The following is a 13,724-nucleotide window of genomic DNA, read 5'->3' on the forward strand; positions in this document are numbered from 1 at the left end:
AAAAAATGTCAGAGGGGCTGGGATTGTAGCTCAGGGGTAGAGTGCTGTTTGCATTGTACGTGTGAGGCAAGGGTTCAATCCTCAGCACCACATAACAATAAATAAAAGTATTATGTCCATCTACAACTAAAAAAAAATCATAAAAATATAAGATATATTCCAAATATGGAAGTGTAGTCCAATACTTGAAAATCAGTAAGTGTAACCTACCATATTAACAGGCTGAGGAAGAAGAAAAAGAAAAAACCACAGGATATCAATTGTTGCTAAAAGAGCATGCAGAAAAAATTCAACATCCATTCATGATAAAAATTCTCAGTATGAGAACTAGGGGGAACTTCAACCTCATAAGAAACCACATTAAAAAAACCTACAGGGGCTGGGGTTGTGGCTCAGTGATAGAGCACTTGTCTAGCATGTATGAGGCACTGGGTTCAATCCTCAGCATCACATAAAAATAAATAAATAAATAAATCCTACAGCTCTCTGAACCATGCACAGCCAGAGAATGAGAAGGTGTGCTCCATTTGTGTATAATGAATGTGTCAAAATACATTCTACTAACATATATAACTAATTAGAACAAATTTTTAAAAAAAGAAAAAACTAGAGCTAACTTTATATTTATAATGACAATGAATTATTCCCTTCTAATAGTAGAAATGAGGCAAAGATATTAGTTATCTTGCCACTCTTATTTTTAAGCTCCCATTACTCTCATTATTCAAATAGTACTAAAGTGCATGCCATTATAATAAGACAAGAAAAGAAATTAAAGACATGCAATTAAGGAAAAAGGGGGGAGCTATAAAAGACTCCCAAGATAATTCATAATTATACAGTCAGAATTTAATATGTTGTCTCTTTTTTCATTTTGTTGTTGTGATCTGTTTTGAGACAAGGTCTCACTGTGTTACTCAAGCTGTGAACTCCTGGGCTCAAGTTACCTCCCTCTTCATCCTCCTGAGTATCTGGTACTACAGGTACATGCCACCAGACCCTGTGTCTATGTCTTAAATGTAATTAAACAAGAGTGCACAACTAAACACAAACTGCTTGTGGCTTACTCTAAAGAAACCCCTAGTGAATTAGAGAAATTCTTCTTTTAAAGGAAATGAATATATTTATTAGGCCAAAGAGTTAATGATGAAAAAAAAAATCACAAGTTAAAAAAATATCAGAATGTTAATAAATAAAAGCCAAAATGGACTACTTCTGGCTTTTATATTTAAAAAACTGTGAAATTAATGTTTTTAATCTGGGACAGAAAAAACTGAATCATATAGGGAAAAGGTTAAAAGAAGCAGAAAACTAGCTAATGAGTTAAGAAATAGTTAAAACTGGTTCTCAATGTGCTTACATGGATTAAAAAAAATTAAAAAACAAAAAAACCCTAAAATAAAGATATAGTAATATATTAAGACATATTAATATATAAGGCTACAAACTCTGTTCATCATCACCAAATATGGTAGCTATTAAAGGACCAATTTCTACTGGAAAAAACTAACAATACCAAGTGAAACAAACTCCCAAGTAGAACATTAAAATTTTAAAAACTAACATATCACTCTGCTAGCAGAAAACACAGACCAGGCCTACTCTGGCCTGCCACCTATTTTTATGGATAAAGTTTTATCGAAACACAGACATGTTCATCTGTTTATGTATTCTCTCTCTCTCTCTTTTTTTTTTTTTTTTTTGGTGAGCGCACTACCACTTGAGCCACATCCCCAGCCCCCATGTTTATGTATTCTCTATAGCTCTCTACAATAGCAGAGATGAATAGTTGTGCCAGAGAATGAATGATCCCCCAAGCCTAAAGTATTTTTTTTATCTGATCCTTTATAGGAAAAATTTGCTAAATCTTAAGAGTTAACACTTTTAATATTATTAATTCTGAAAAGAAAGAAAACTATTTCCATTCTGAGGCATATTCTTAATCCTATTTGTCTAAAGCAGCCTAAGATCCCATAGTGGAATGAAACTGAAAGTCTATGATGAAAAATGCTAATAATTTTTGGTCAGATATCTCAAACACCATTTTAAAAGGAGAAAATGCGATCTAATAACTCTCAAGTTGATGTTAGTCAGCAGGTATCTGTGAAGTTATATAAATATGAAAAAATAACAATCATTAAAAAAAGTAACTACTTACGCTGTATGTGAATGAGCTGCTTTGGCATCTTAAATTCCCCAGGATATATAGATTCATAGTAAGCAATATTACTTTCTGCCTCTGGGACTGGTATAACCATGTTATCCCTCTTCTCGCCATACACCTGCTGTGCTGAAATAGCCCGCTGAAGATGATGTTCCTAAAAAGAGGAGAAAATAATGTAAGTTTATGTATTTAAGGAGCAGCAAATAGAAAATACAGTCATACAGAGGTTTTTGTTCATTTGCTTTTAAAACAGCAGTATTTCAGTAGTAGGTCTTGAAAGCATGGGTGTTAACAATACAACTAATAGTATAAACATTTTAAGTAGAAATGAGAAGATTTTGCTACAAACACTTGACTCCTCATTTTCTCTGCACCTTTACTTAAAAGGTACTACACCAAATGGAATTATAAAGATTTTTTAAAAGTTTACTAAAACTGAGATGAAAGAAAATATCTGAACTTACTACATGAAGAAAGCAAGCTGTGTATAAAAATTATTTTATTGATTCAAATCTATTCATACAGTACTTTGTAAATCTAGAATTTTCTTTTAAACAAATCAACTAATACAATCTTTTCAAAGACGGATAGAAATTATTATCTTCTCCATTTTTAGTTTATGAAATTGACAGATTAAAATCCTGGTCCAGAGCCTTTCCTGGACAGCAGCAGAGTTGTGCCCTAGACCTAGACTCAGGCGGCATGGATTAGAATCTAACTCCAACACTGAAACAAACTGACTCCTGGCAAGAAGCTTCAGTCTTCTAAAACTGTTTCCTCCAGTGGGAGATAAATGCAATCTACAGAATTGGTTGGAGATTTTAAGTAAGATAAATGTGAGTAAAATATTTAGTATAACAGATGCTTAAATTTGGGTTGTTACCATCCAGAAAGGTTTTATTAGTTTGATACTACTACCAGCTGCCATAAAAATATTGTTCTCACCCAGTTATATCAACACTGAATTTTGGCATATACTTTATTAAACAATTATAGATACCTGTGTATTATATAAATGTATCGCTGATGAAAAACATTCCAACAATATGAAAAGTTCCAGTCTTCCTAGGTAGTCCCAGTTAATGCATATATTTTTCTAAAATATATGTGTATGAATATATGTATGATCCTATTAAAGAGTAATAGTGTTTTTATTTTTATGTGGTTAAGAACATGACTTCTGTAAATAATACCCTGGATTTAAAAAATGGTTCTACAGTCTACTAGGTCCATGACTAGGTCCATTCTGTAAAAATAACTTCTTATGTTTATATCCATTTTTCACAACTATGAAATAAAACTTTTGCTTATCAATATTACAATGCTTTAAAAATCTTATATGTGGTTTTATGTTGTATAGTACATCTCACATAAATAACTTGCTCATATCTTCAACAGTCAAGAAAATACTTCCCCTTTATATATGTTATATAGTGGAAAGGTATCATAATGTATGCAACATACTTTCTAACAGTTCCATAAAACATGCAGGATTCATAGAAGGAAAAAAACTGCAAAATATTAACCACTGTAGAATGTAGGTGGGTGGTATGAAGATGTTCATTGTATTGTTAACTTTTATACAAATTTGAAAAAATTCATAATGAAAAAACAAAGAAGAGGGTTCTAATTCTAAGGGTCCTAGATGTATATAATACACAGCAAAAATGGTTAAGTTATTCTGTTTTTAAAAAGTCTCAACAACTGGGATAACTATTACCCTATACAATTCATATTTACTTCCTCCCAAAGTACTAAGATTATGAGAAAGGGAGGAGACCAAATATCAGGGTAGCTGGAGAATAGTGAGGTGGGATAATTGTCAACTGCATCTACATGGGGTTTATCATGCACTCTTAGGGGTCATGTAAAGGATTTCCTCATACACATACACACACATATGGTTAAGAAGAACAATATTTAATGACATTGATAATTCTCTAAGTAAAAAGGGCTAATCTGAAAATTGTATGCTAAGGACATTTAATATTTTAAAGACACAACTGAACATATCTAATATGTAGAAAAAGGTCTAAAAGCACACACATACATAAACTAATCCACTTTTTACTTTTATTCCCTTCTTTGCTTTATTTTTTTCATTGCACTTAATCTTATAACATGCTGTATAGTTGATGTGTTTACTGTCATCACCTACCTGTTCCCTTACTTCCAATCTAAGCACCATGAAAGAAATTTTTGTCTAATTTGCTTTCTGCTATAATATCACTACTCTGAAATGGTACCGGGACAGATCATGGTGCTTAAATGAATATATATGCATGCACGGGTATATGTACACCCACATAAATATACATACATACACACACATATAATTTCAAAGTATAACATCAAAAGATTAACAGTGTACCTTTGGGTGGCACACTTTTGAAACTTACTCTTTCATACTTTTATTTCTCATATTTTCTAAAAGATACTTGCAGTACTTTTTTTAAAAACACACAAAAATCTGAATTTATTTCACTAAATGATTCTAAAACAATGATAATTTCTAAATGATATACTTTACATTCATTATATGTGTAGCTTTTCAGGTAAATAAAATATTTCAAAAATCTAAATCTATATACATTTATTTCCATGAAACAGCATTCAATTTTAAGTGAAAAATGGGATTGTTTTTGCTTTGAGCAAAATGTAAATTATAAAGCCAAGTAACAAATCAATTAGAATATATGCTCTATACTTAATTATTTACTGAATGCCTTGATCAAATACCTAAGATGATACAACTCTAAAATACAATTATATAAAAAGTTCAGAAGTTCCTTGAACACAGTACCTATCAGTGAAAGTTTTAAAGCAATCTATTTTTGCTCTACATAGGCTAGCATCCCCAAACTTTGGTCCCTGGGATATTCATTTCAAATTATCAACAGGTAGTCTAATAAAGGTTTTAATAGTCTATATCCACGAACACAGAACAATTTTTCTAAAAAGAATTATTCATTATTATAGCTCATACAAAACTTTTATAATACAGTTAAGAAGTGATGGTATAGAAAGAAAGCTAGAGATATAAAGCAGAACATCTGGGCTTAACTTTGTTTATTAATTAAGAAGTATATGTTTATTGAGTGTGCTAACTTGGTGACTGGGGACACATGGTAAGTAAAATAAATATGCCTTATGTGTTTACACTGCAGTAGGGAGGTAAAGTGTAAAAATTAAAGTGCTACAAAGGAAAAGAATAATGCATTATGGAAATAGGAAAATCTATAGGAAATAGTTTTGGGGCTGGTATACCTTTCACTAGTGCAGAAAATGACATGTAGGCTAACATCTGTGGGAATAAGAATTAGGTAAAAAATTGTTTTAAGAAAAGGGAAGAGCGATTTGAAAAACATTTATTAGTTTATGATACTTTGGGGGTAGCTTATTTATATTACACAATACTTTTAGTAATTAGGCTCAGTTGTACTTCCAGAGTTAATTACCAAAATACTATGATCAACTTCAATTTTTCATAAAATAACAAGTTTAATCTCTCAAACCAGCCTGAATTTACAGAACAAAGCAAATAAAATCATTTAAGGAATTCTTAAATTGATTAATTGATTAACATACAATCTTTAAGAATGGAATTAGAGAAACAATTTATGATTTAACAAATTTTTTAAAAGCCTATAATTTAAAAAATAAAAAGCACATCAGAAATGACTAAGTAAAAAAAAAAAAAAAAAAGAAATGACTAAGCAATGACCTTGAGAAAGTTCAGATGCACATTGTCAATCTCCATGAACCTTGCTACTATGGCATTGACCAAACACCCTCACTTTTGTTCCTTCAGTCTGCCTAATGCAATGGCAATTTAGGCTTTAGTGGCAAAGAACCAAGTATGCATTTTAGATTTAGATTCCTTATCTTACTCCAAGCCCAGCAGATTACCTGCCATGTATTTTTATTATGTGCATAATAAATGTAGTTTTTCTTATACCTTTTTTTTTCTTTTATGCCCCTAAGTTATTTTTGCTTACTCCATGAAACCACACTGCCTTTTCAGGTAGCTTTTTATGGTCTATTAAAGGCAGGAGTAGTAATTGCAAAAGAGTTATTAACTAGCTTTAAAGAGGCGTTAATCACTAATATTTGGGAAATCCTAAAACATCATTCTTGCTTTCACCCCACCATAGGTTAATTCCCACTCTTCTTCCAAATCAATCTTAAAATTATCTTTATTTCTCTGAGGTAGGATCTCCCCCTGATTCGTGCTGCTACAGTAATGAATTTTATACTTAGAAGATTGTGATAATTACTCACTGATCTCTAAAATTTAAGTTTTTTAAAATTAGAAGTTATGTCTAACTTACTGTTCTATCTTTTGCTTCAAAAGATGTATTCTCTTAAAGTAAATATTTGAGGACTAAATAAGAATATCTTTGTAATCTACTCAGCATCTAGTATAATATTTTGGCCATTGCCAGTGCTTAATATCTTATAAAACATCACTAAAAAAAGATAAGAAGGACCAACCTAAATAAAAGCACATTAAAAAAAGTCATTTCTACTTTTTCAGTATTAAATATTACAAAACTAAAACGAGCTATTCAAGATTATATCACAGTTTCCAAAACAATTATACTATAATTTGTTAAATTTTTAAAGTGAATAATGACTTTAACATAGCCACTATGACAATTAGACATTTAGACCTTTTTTCAGTCACCAAGTTAAAAACAGCTTATTACAAGCAGTAATAATATAACCCTTGAGCATAAATAAGAAGTGCTAACTAATTCCATTAAAAAAGTTATTTAAGATTTAAGAGGTTTAAATCTGATTGTTTATACATATTGAGCTAGACTCCACTACTAACAATGAAAAGGTCTGAGCTGAATAATTTTCTCTTCTGGGTTGTTTTCAAATGATATTTCCAAGAACTAAAACATTAACTCTATTCAGGAAAGGAACATTGTTTTGGCAAGTGCTCCCTAGTTGTTCTTCATCTATATAATGAACTCTTGCCTGGCTCATTATAATACCCTCCTAATTAGACCCTTTCTCTAGTTAGATTAGTTCTGTTAATTACAAGTTAGATCATGTCATTCCTTTACTCAGAATATTCCAATTATTTCCCATTTCACTCAGAATAAATGCCAAAGTCCTTAAGGTTCCACATGATTTACAATTCCCTTTTCATTGCTATCTCCCTGAGTTCCTTTACTATTCTGCTCTTCACTCACTCTGCTATAGGCATACAGGAATCCTTGCTGTTTGTCAACTGTGAAAGAAATAGCTTTTCCCTTAAACTTTTTGGTCAAAAGTCATTCTTTTAAAATCTTTCCACTATACACTCACCAGAATGGTTAAAACAGAAAAGGCCGACAATATCAATGACAGTGAGGATTTGGAATAACTAGAATACAATACACTGTCAATGAGAAAAAGACAAAGCAGATTTTATAAAACCAAACATATATAATCCATATGTCCCAGCAATCAATTTTACTCTTAAGTATTTGCCCAAGAGAAATGAAAACACAAGCTCACAAAAATATCTGGGGGTAAGGATGTATAAAGTTTTTTTTTTTTTTTTTTTTTAAGAGAGAGTGAGAGAGGAGAGAGAGAGAGAAAGAGAGAGAGAGAGAGAGAGGGAGAGAATTTTAATATTTTATTTTTTAGTTCTCGGCGGACACAACATCTTTGTTGGTATGTGGTGCTGAGGATCGAACCCGGGCCGCACGCATGCCAGGCGAGCGCGCTACCGCCTGAGCCACATTCCCAGCCCGGATGTATAAAGTTTTATTCAAAATAGCCACATTCAAATGTCCATCAACGGGATAGTCAGAGTCCTCCATCAATAAGAGGAACAAACTACTTATACATGCAACACCTAATCTTTTTTTTTTAAATTACAATATGTACAAATAGTTGCACACAAAAGTATATACTTAAGTCCATTTATGTGATGTTCTAAAACATCAAGATTAGGGGCTGGGGATGTGGCTCAAGCGGTAGCGCGCTCGCCTGGCATGCGTGCGGCCCGGGTTCGATCCTCAGCACCACATACCAACAAAGATGTTGTGTCCGCCGAGAACTAAAAAATAAATATTAAAAATTCTCTCTCTCTCTCTCTCTCTCTCTCTCTCTCTCTCTCTCTCTCTCTCCCTCTCTCTTTAAAAAAAATAAAAATAAAATAAAATAAAACATCAAGATTAATCTATGGTGGAAATAATTCATAATAGTAGATGCCTCTGGGGAACAGAGATAGAACTGACTAAAAAGTGGAATGAAGGAGTTTTCTGAAATAATGATAATGTTCTGTATCTTGATGGGGGCCTGGGTTATACAAATATATGATTTTGCTAAAATTCAGCTAACATATACTATTTGTGAATTTAATTGCTGACCTCAAAAAGGGTAAAATCGGTAAACAAATACTAAACTTTTCTTGATCATATGCATATGTAGTACTTAAGGAAACATGAGCTGATGTTCAATTACTTGAAAATGCATTTTAAAAATAAGATAAACCGAGAGATGGAGAGATGGGTAATAGGACAAACATAATAAAATGTTAATAATGGTAGAATCTAAATAGCGGAGTAGTATGTGTGGGTGGTCACTATAAAATTCCTGAAACTTTACTGAACATCTGACAATTTTTGTAATAAAGTCTTCAAAAAAAAAGAAAAGAAAAAAGAAAGAATCCTTCTCCCCTCTCAATCCCAGAATACCCTGTTCCACTATCCTGCTTTATTTTCCTCTACAGGAACTATCACCTCCTTATAGACCACTTGGATTTTCATTTATTATCAGTTTTTCATCACAGTATAAGATTCATGAAGTCAGGAGCTTGATTTTTAAATTCACTTTATTCCAGGTATAGAATCATGCCTAACACATTCAAGTATCAAATAAATACTTGTTGAATAAATGAGCAATGAATTATATGCATCACTTACTTAAGGTCCAGAAACTACCATGATTTGAAACAGACTTCATAAAAAACTAAGATAAAAATTTCATAAAGGCAAACAAAGAAACAAATAATTCAGGGTGAATAGTCAAAATAGCTGAATAGACAGAACACTTGGCAATTGTAGCAATTTAATATTATTTTCCACAAGAAATAAATAATAAAAAATCCTCTAAGACTATTGCTCTCTATCTATCCTCCTACTAAAATTTAGCCCAATATTCTGAAATTATTTTTTAGAATATGAAATAATAAAGGAAGACCTTTGCTAAGGTACAGGTAAAATAGCAGTTTTAATTTTTAGTTGTAGATGGACACAATATCTTTATTTTATTTATTTTTATGTAGTGATGAGGATTGAACCCAGTCATGTACCAGGCAAGTGCTCTTCCACTGAGCAACAACCCCAGACCTAAAACAGCCCAGTTTTAAAATTTCATTTTAGTGTAACCTATTTTTCAATTTGCTACTTTCTTTGCAAAATAATCAGGACTTATTAGTTACTAAGTAGCACATTCCAAACAGCCTAAGCAAAATTAAGTTTAATTTTGATTCTTAATTTCTTATGTCTCTTATTTGTAGTCCTTACATCCCTCTAAACTTGGGTTGTTTGTGCTGTGCTTATTAAGCACCTACATGCTCATTTGATATTTGGCTAGTCAAGGAAAAGAGAGTAAAACAATAGTCTCTTTTTATTTTTGGAAAAGTTACAATCCAACTGGAAGGTTTCCCTAAAAATTAAATTTAAAAATCAACTTTAAAAAGGCCCCCAAAGCTGTTTTGTTGTTAAAACAGTCTGAACACATCACCCTCATACTTAATCCTTGGCTTTCTATTGCTTTCCTGTTGAAATTCGAGCTTTCTTGGCACAACAAACAGGGCCCTTTATGATCTATCTCTAGCTCATTCTTCTAGTCAATACTTTACCACTTTCTACTCTAAACTTCAAAACCCCACCCGTATACTCCCTGTCTTTAATTTCATCTACACCCTTCTCTATTCTTTATAATTTGACTTGAGTACATACCCTTCTTTTAAAAAATCTTCAACAACTACTATGGAGTACTATCACAGTGGTAATACAGAAGCAGAGGTGACTTTAAAAGTATCTACATTCGTATTCAGTTGAAATCTTTATGAAGTAAAAAAGTAAGCCAAGTCAGAATCCAGAAAAAAATTCGGTGATAGTGATTTCATGCTCCCAAACTACATGCCTCACACATTTCAGAAAGGGCAGGAATAACAGGTACAGAAAGAAAAAACAAGACCGACCAAGTTTAATAACAAGATTTTTTTTTTTAAAGGAAAATCAATCACCTTGGGCAAAGTATTAATCAACTTGGAGGAAATGATTTTGTGAATTCTGTCAGCTTTGATTTGTGAACCCGGAGAGTTTATTAAGTCTATTATCCATATTCCCAGAACTAAAATAGTAATTGCTAACAACACTGGCCATTTATTACATGCCAGATCTGAGTAACACATACCTTATTTCATTTTTTCATTTAAAGTTCATAGCAACCTTAAAATATAGCAACTATCAACCCCATTTCACAGAAATTGTAAACTTGCCCAGATTCTTAACGTTAGCTGGATTCATAAGCATTACTCCAGAGCAAGAGCTCTTAATAAGTTTCCTATTTTAAGTCTCAAAACACATAGACTGGCCATAGATTGCTTATTTGTTGTAAGGGAAAAACAGTAACTATACTGAAAAAAATTGAACAATACTTTGTGTAAGATATCTTGCCTGGTGCTATCAAGATTCCTGTGGCAGAGTCCTTCAGACACTTAAAAACATATTCTCTGGATTAGACCAAATGTACTTGGAAGAGCTATAATTTGTCATTTTTCTATTTTAAGAATATGGCCAAGACAAAGCTAACATAGAATCACTCTATTAAAAAATGTATTCTTTATTACACATGATAAAAAGACTAACCATCCCTTGAAATAAATATTTACAGGTACAGTCCATGATGATACAATATAGGCAGCAACCCTTTAGGTTATATACTCTCAAACTGTTTAAAAAAAAATGGTGTGTGTGCGTCACACACACAAAGGGAGAAAGAAAAAGAATGAGTGTATGTGAAAGAGGACCGAATTGGGGTGGGGAAGGCAGGAGGGAAGGAGGAAGAGAAAGAGAGCAATAAAGCAAATGGGGCAAAGAGTTCAAAATAGGTGTATCTTCGTAAAGGGTGTTCAGTATTCTATACAGTATTCCTTTTCTTTAAAATTTTCTGAAATTTAAAAAAAAAATAGTTTCTTTTTTCACGAGGTAAGAGCAAAAAGAAAAAAAACAATAGATTCCACAGGTAAGAGAGAAAAGTACTTCTTTCATAATTGTTTCCAAATAACTGCATGATCTTCACATCAGTGAATATTTCTGACCCTATCTAAACTAGATAGTTTCAGAACAGCACCTTCTAAACAATAGTTTCAGAGACATTAGGTTATATGAGAATTTCTGTGCTTAAACAATTTTGGCAAATGCACAAATAGAGGGATAAACAATGTCGAATAACTTCTTTATAGAACAATCCTCATATATTTTACATTACACCAAAATTCACTAGGCTGAGGCAGGAGAATTATGAGTTCAAGGCCAGCCTTGGGAAATTGGTGAGACCCTGTCTCCAAATAAAAAGAAAAGGTCTGGGGGCTATAGCTCAATGGTAAAGAGCTTCCAGGTTCAATACTCAGCACACATGCTCTCTCACACACAAAAAAATCATATTTCTTAACCATTCATTAGATCACTGTGTGATATTTTTAAATGTTTTGTGGGTCCCGGTTTTTAATTGACAGGAGTAAAAATTATGATAAGCATTCTTCTACAGACTTTTATCAATTTTGGGAAACACAAACCTTGTGACCCCTTGTACTGTTGAACTCATAATGACATATTTTACAGTTTTTTCAAAAGGGGGTCTGTTTTGACTGACACTGCAAATAACTTTTATGGACAAGAATATAAATTAGAGGTTGGCGAACTATACCCTGGGGTTCAAATTCAGCCTACTATCTGTTTTTGTAAATAATTTTACAGGAGCATAGCTATGTTCAATCGCTTAAATATTTCCACAACTGCTTTTGCTCTACACCAGAAAGAGCTAAAATTGAGTAGTTCTGACAGCCTGTAAGGCCTAAAATATTTACTATCTGATTCTTACATAAAAGAGAGAAATGTCATTTATTAGTTAAAAATTTTATCATTATATTTAACCCTACATTAAAATACTTAATCTTCACCCTGAATATTTACTACTATTTAGAACTATCCCCATTTTATAGGGAAAGTGGAACTCAGTAAGATTAAGTCACTTGCCCGAGGTGGTAGAAGTAGGATTTGGATTGAGGTCTGACTCCAGAACCCCATGGTCTTTCTACTGTGGTTTAATTCCTCCTTCTTGTCTTCTTTTGCTTTCCCCATCTAGGGCTGAGTTCTGGTTGGTACAGAATACTAAGAGAGAAGCAAAAAGGACTTTAAACAGCTGAAGAGGTGATCAATAGTATCATGGTACAAGGACCACTGGGAAGCTATAGTCAACTTAAGGAAAAAAGAGCGGATTTGCTAACTCCTGTCAGGATTCTCTTTGGAGTACTTCTACTTGATAAGAACTCATAAGGCTCAACTGCTGGTAATATCCAGGCATCCTGGATATAAAGGATAACACACTGGAAAAATTAAGTCACAAGAAAGCCAGTCCAGTTACATGTAAGGACTTATATGATAAACTAAGTTGAAACACAGTGTTAAAATAGACCAAATTTGAACGTGCCCTATTCTATCAAAAACCCAAACAAACAAACAAACAAAAAACCCCTGATTTATCTATTTTGTTTTCCAATCAATGGTACAAGCATGATTTAGCTATTGTAACAATTATTTTATTACATACTTTGTTTTGTCCAACTAAAATCAAACCATTAAGGTTTGTATGAATGCTAAGATTAGTATAGGTTTAAGATGAGTGGAAAACTGTAATATAGGAAAAAGTGATAGTTCATACAGCATACTTATTAAATTCAGAATGTAGCTGAAAATAACCTTACATAATTTTTTTTTCTTTCTTAACTTTCATTAAGTCTCCTGGTTTCAATAAAACCATGAAACACTGGGATATTTGTAATAGAAGTAGTATCTTTATATAGTGATCATAAAATGGGCTCTGATATTCTCAAAAACTTTGTTTTTCATTTGCTCAAACTCATCCCCTCTTCTAATTAACACAGTAGATGATTTGTTTTCAAATCATAATTTCAAATTATTCTAATTTGCTTAATATTATTTGGTAACATAAATTCTTTTTTAAAAATATAAACATGGTGCATAGAAAAGTTTCTGAGACTATATTTAAACGCTCTATAAAATAGAAAGACATATAAAAGTATCCTATTTAACATCATACACTCTGGTCAGAAACTTACATTGGAATCCCAATTCTACCATTACTAATTATGTACTGATTTCCCTAAACTTCAATTTTCTTTTTAGTACAATCACTTAATTATCATTGTAAGGACAGATTAAGATAAGAAATATACATAAAGTCAGCACAATACCTAATATTTGAAGAATATATTTGAAATTTATATATAATTATATATGTACAA

At 32.1% G+C, this 13,724-nt stretch overlaps 1 protein-coding gene across 4 annotated transcripts in view; it reads right to left on the bottom strand.

Annotated features, from left to right (window-relative positions):
- The window catches only part of EPC1 (enhancer of polycomb homolog 1), an 81,860-nt gene that overhangs the window by 24,629 nt on the left and 43,507 nt on the right, over positions 1 to 13,724 (bottom strand). For all 4 annotated transcript variants that reach the window (XM_081298970.1, XM_081298968.1, XM_081298969.1 and 1 more), the window contains exon 2: positions 2,159 to 2,318. In XM_081298970.1, the coding sequence (XP_081155096.1) occupies positions 2,159 to 2,318 (160 nt within the window). The remainder of the gene's footprint in view (positions 1 to 2,158; positions 2,319 to 13,724) is intronic.

This window comes from Spermophilus citellus, assembly GCF_964194105.1.
Source record: "Spermophilus citellus genome assembly, chromosome: 6".
In the NCBI taxonomy this organism is placed as follows: Eukaryota; Metazoa; Chordata; class Mammalia; order Rodentia; family Sciuridae; genus Spermophilus; species Spermophilus citellus.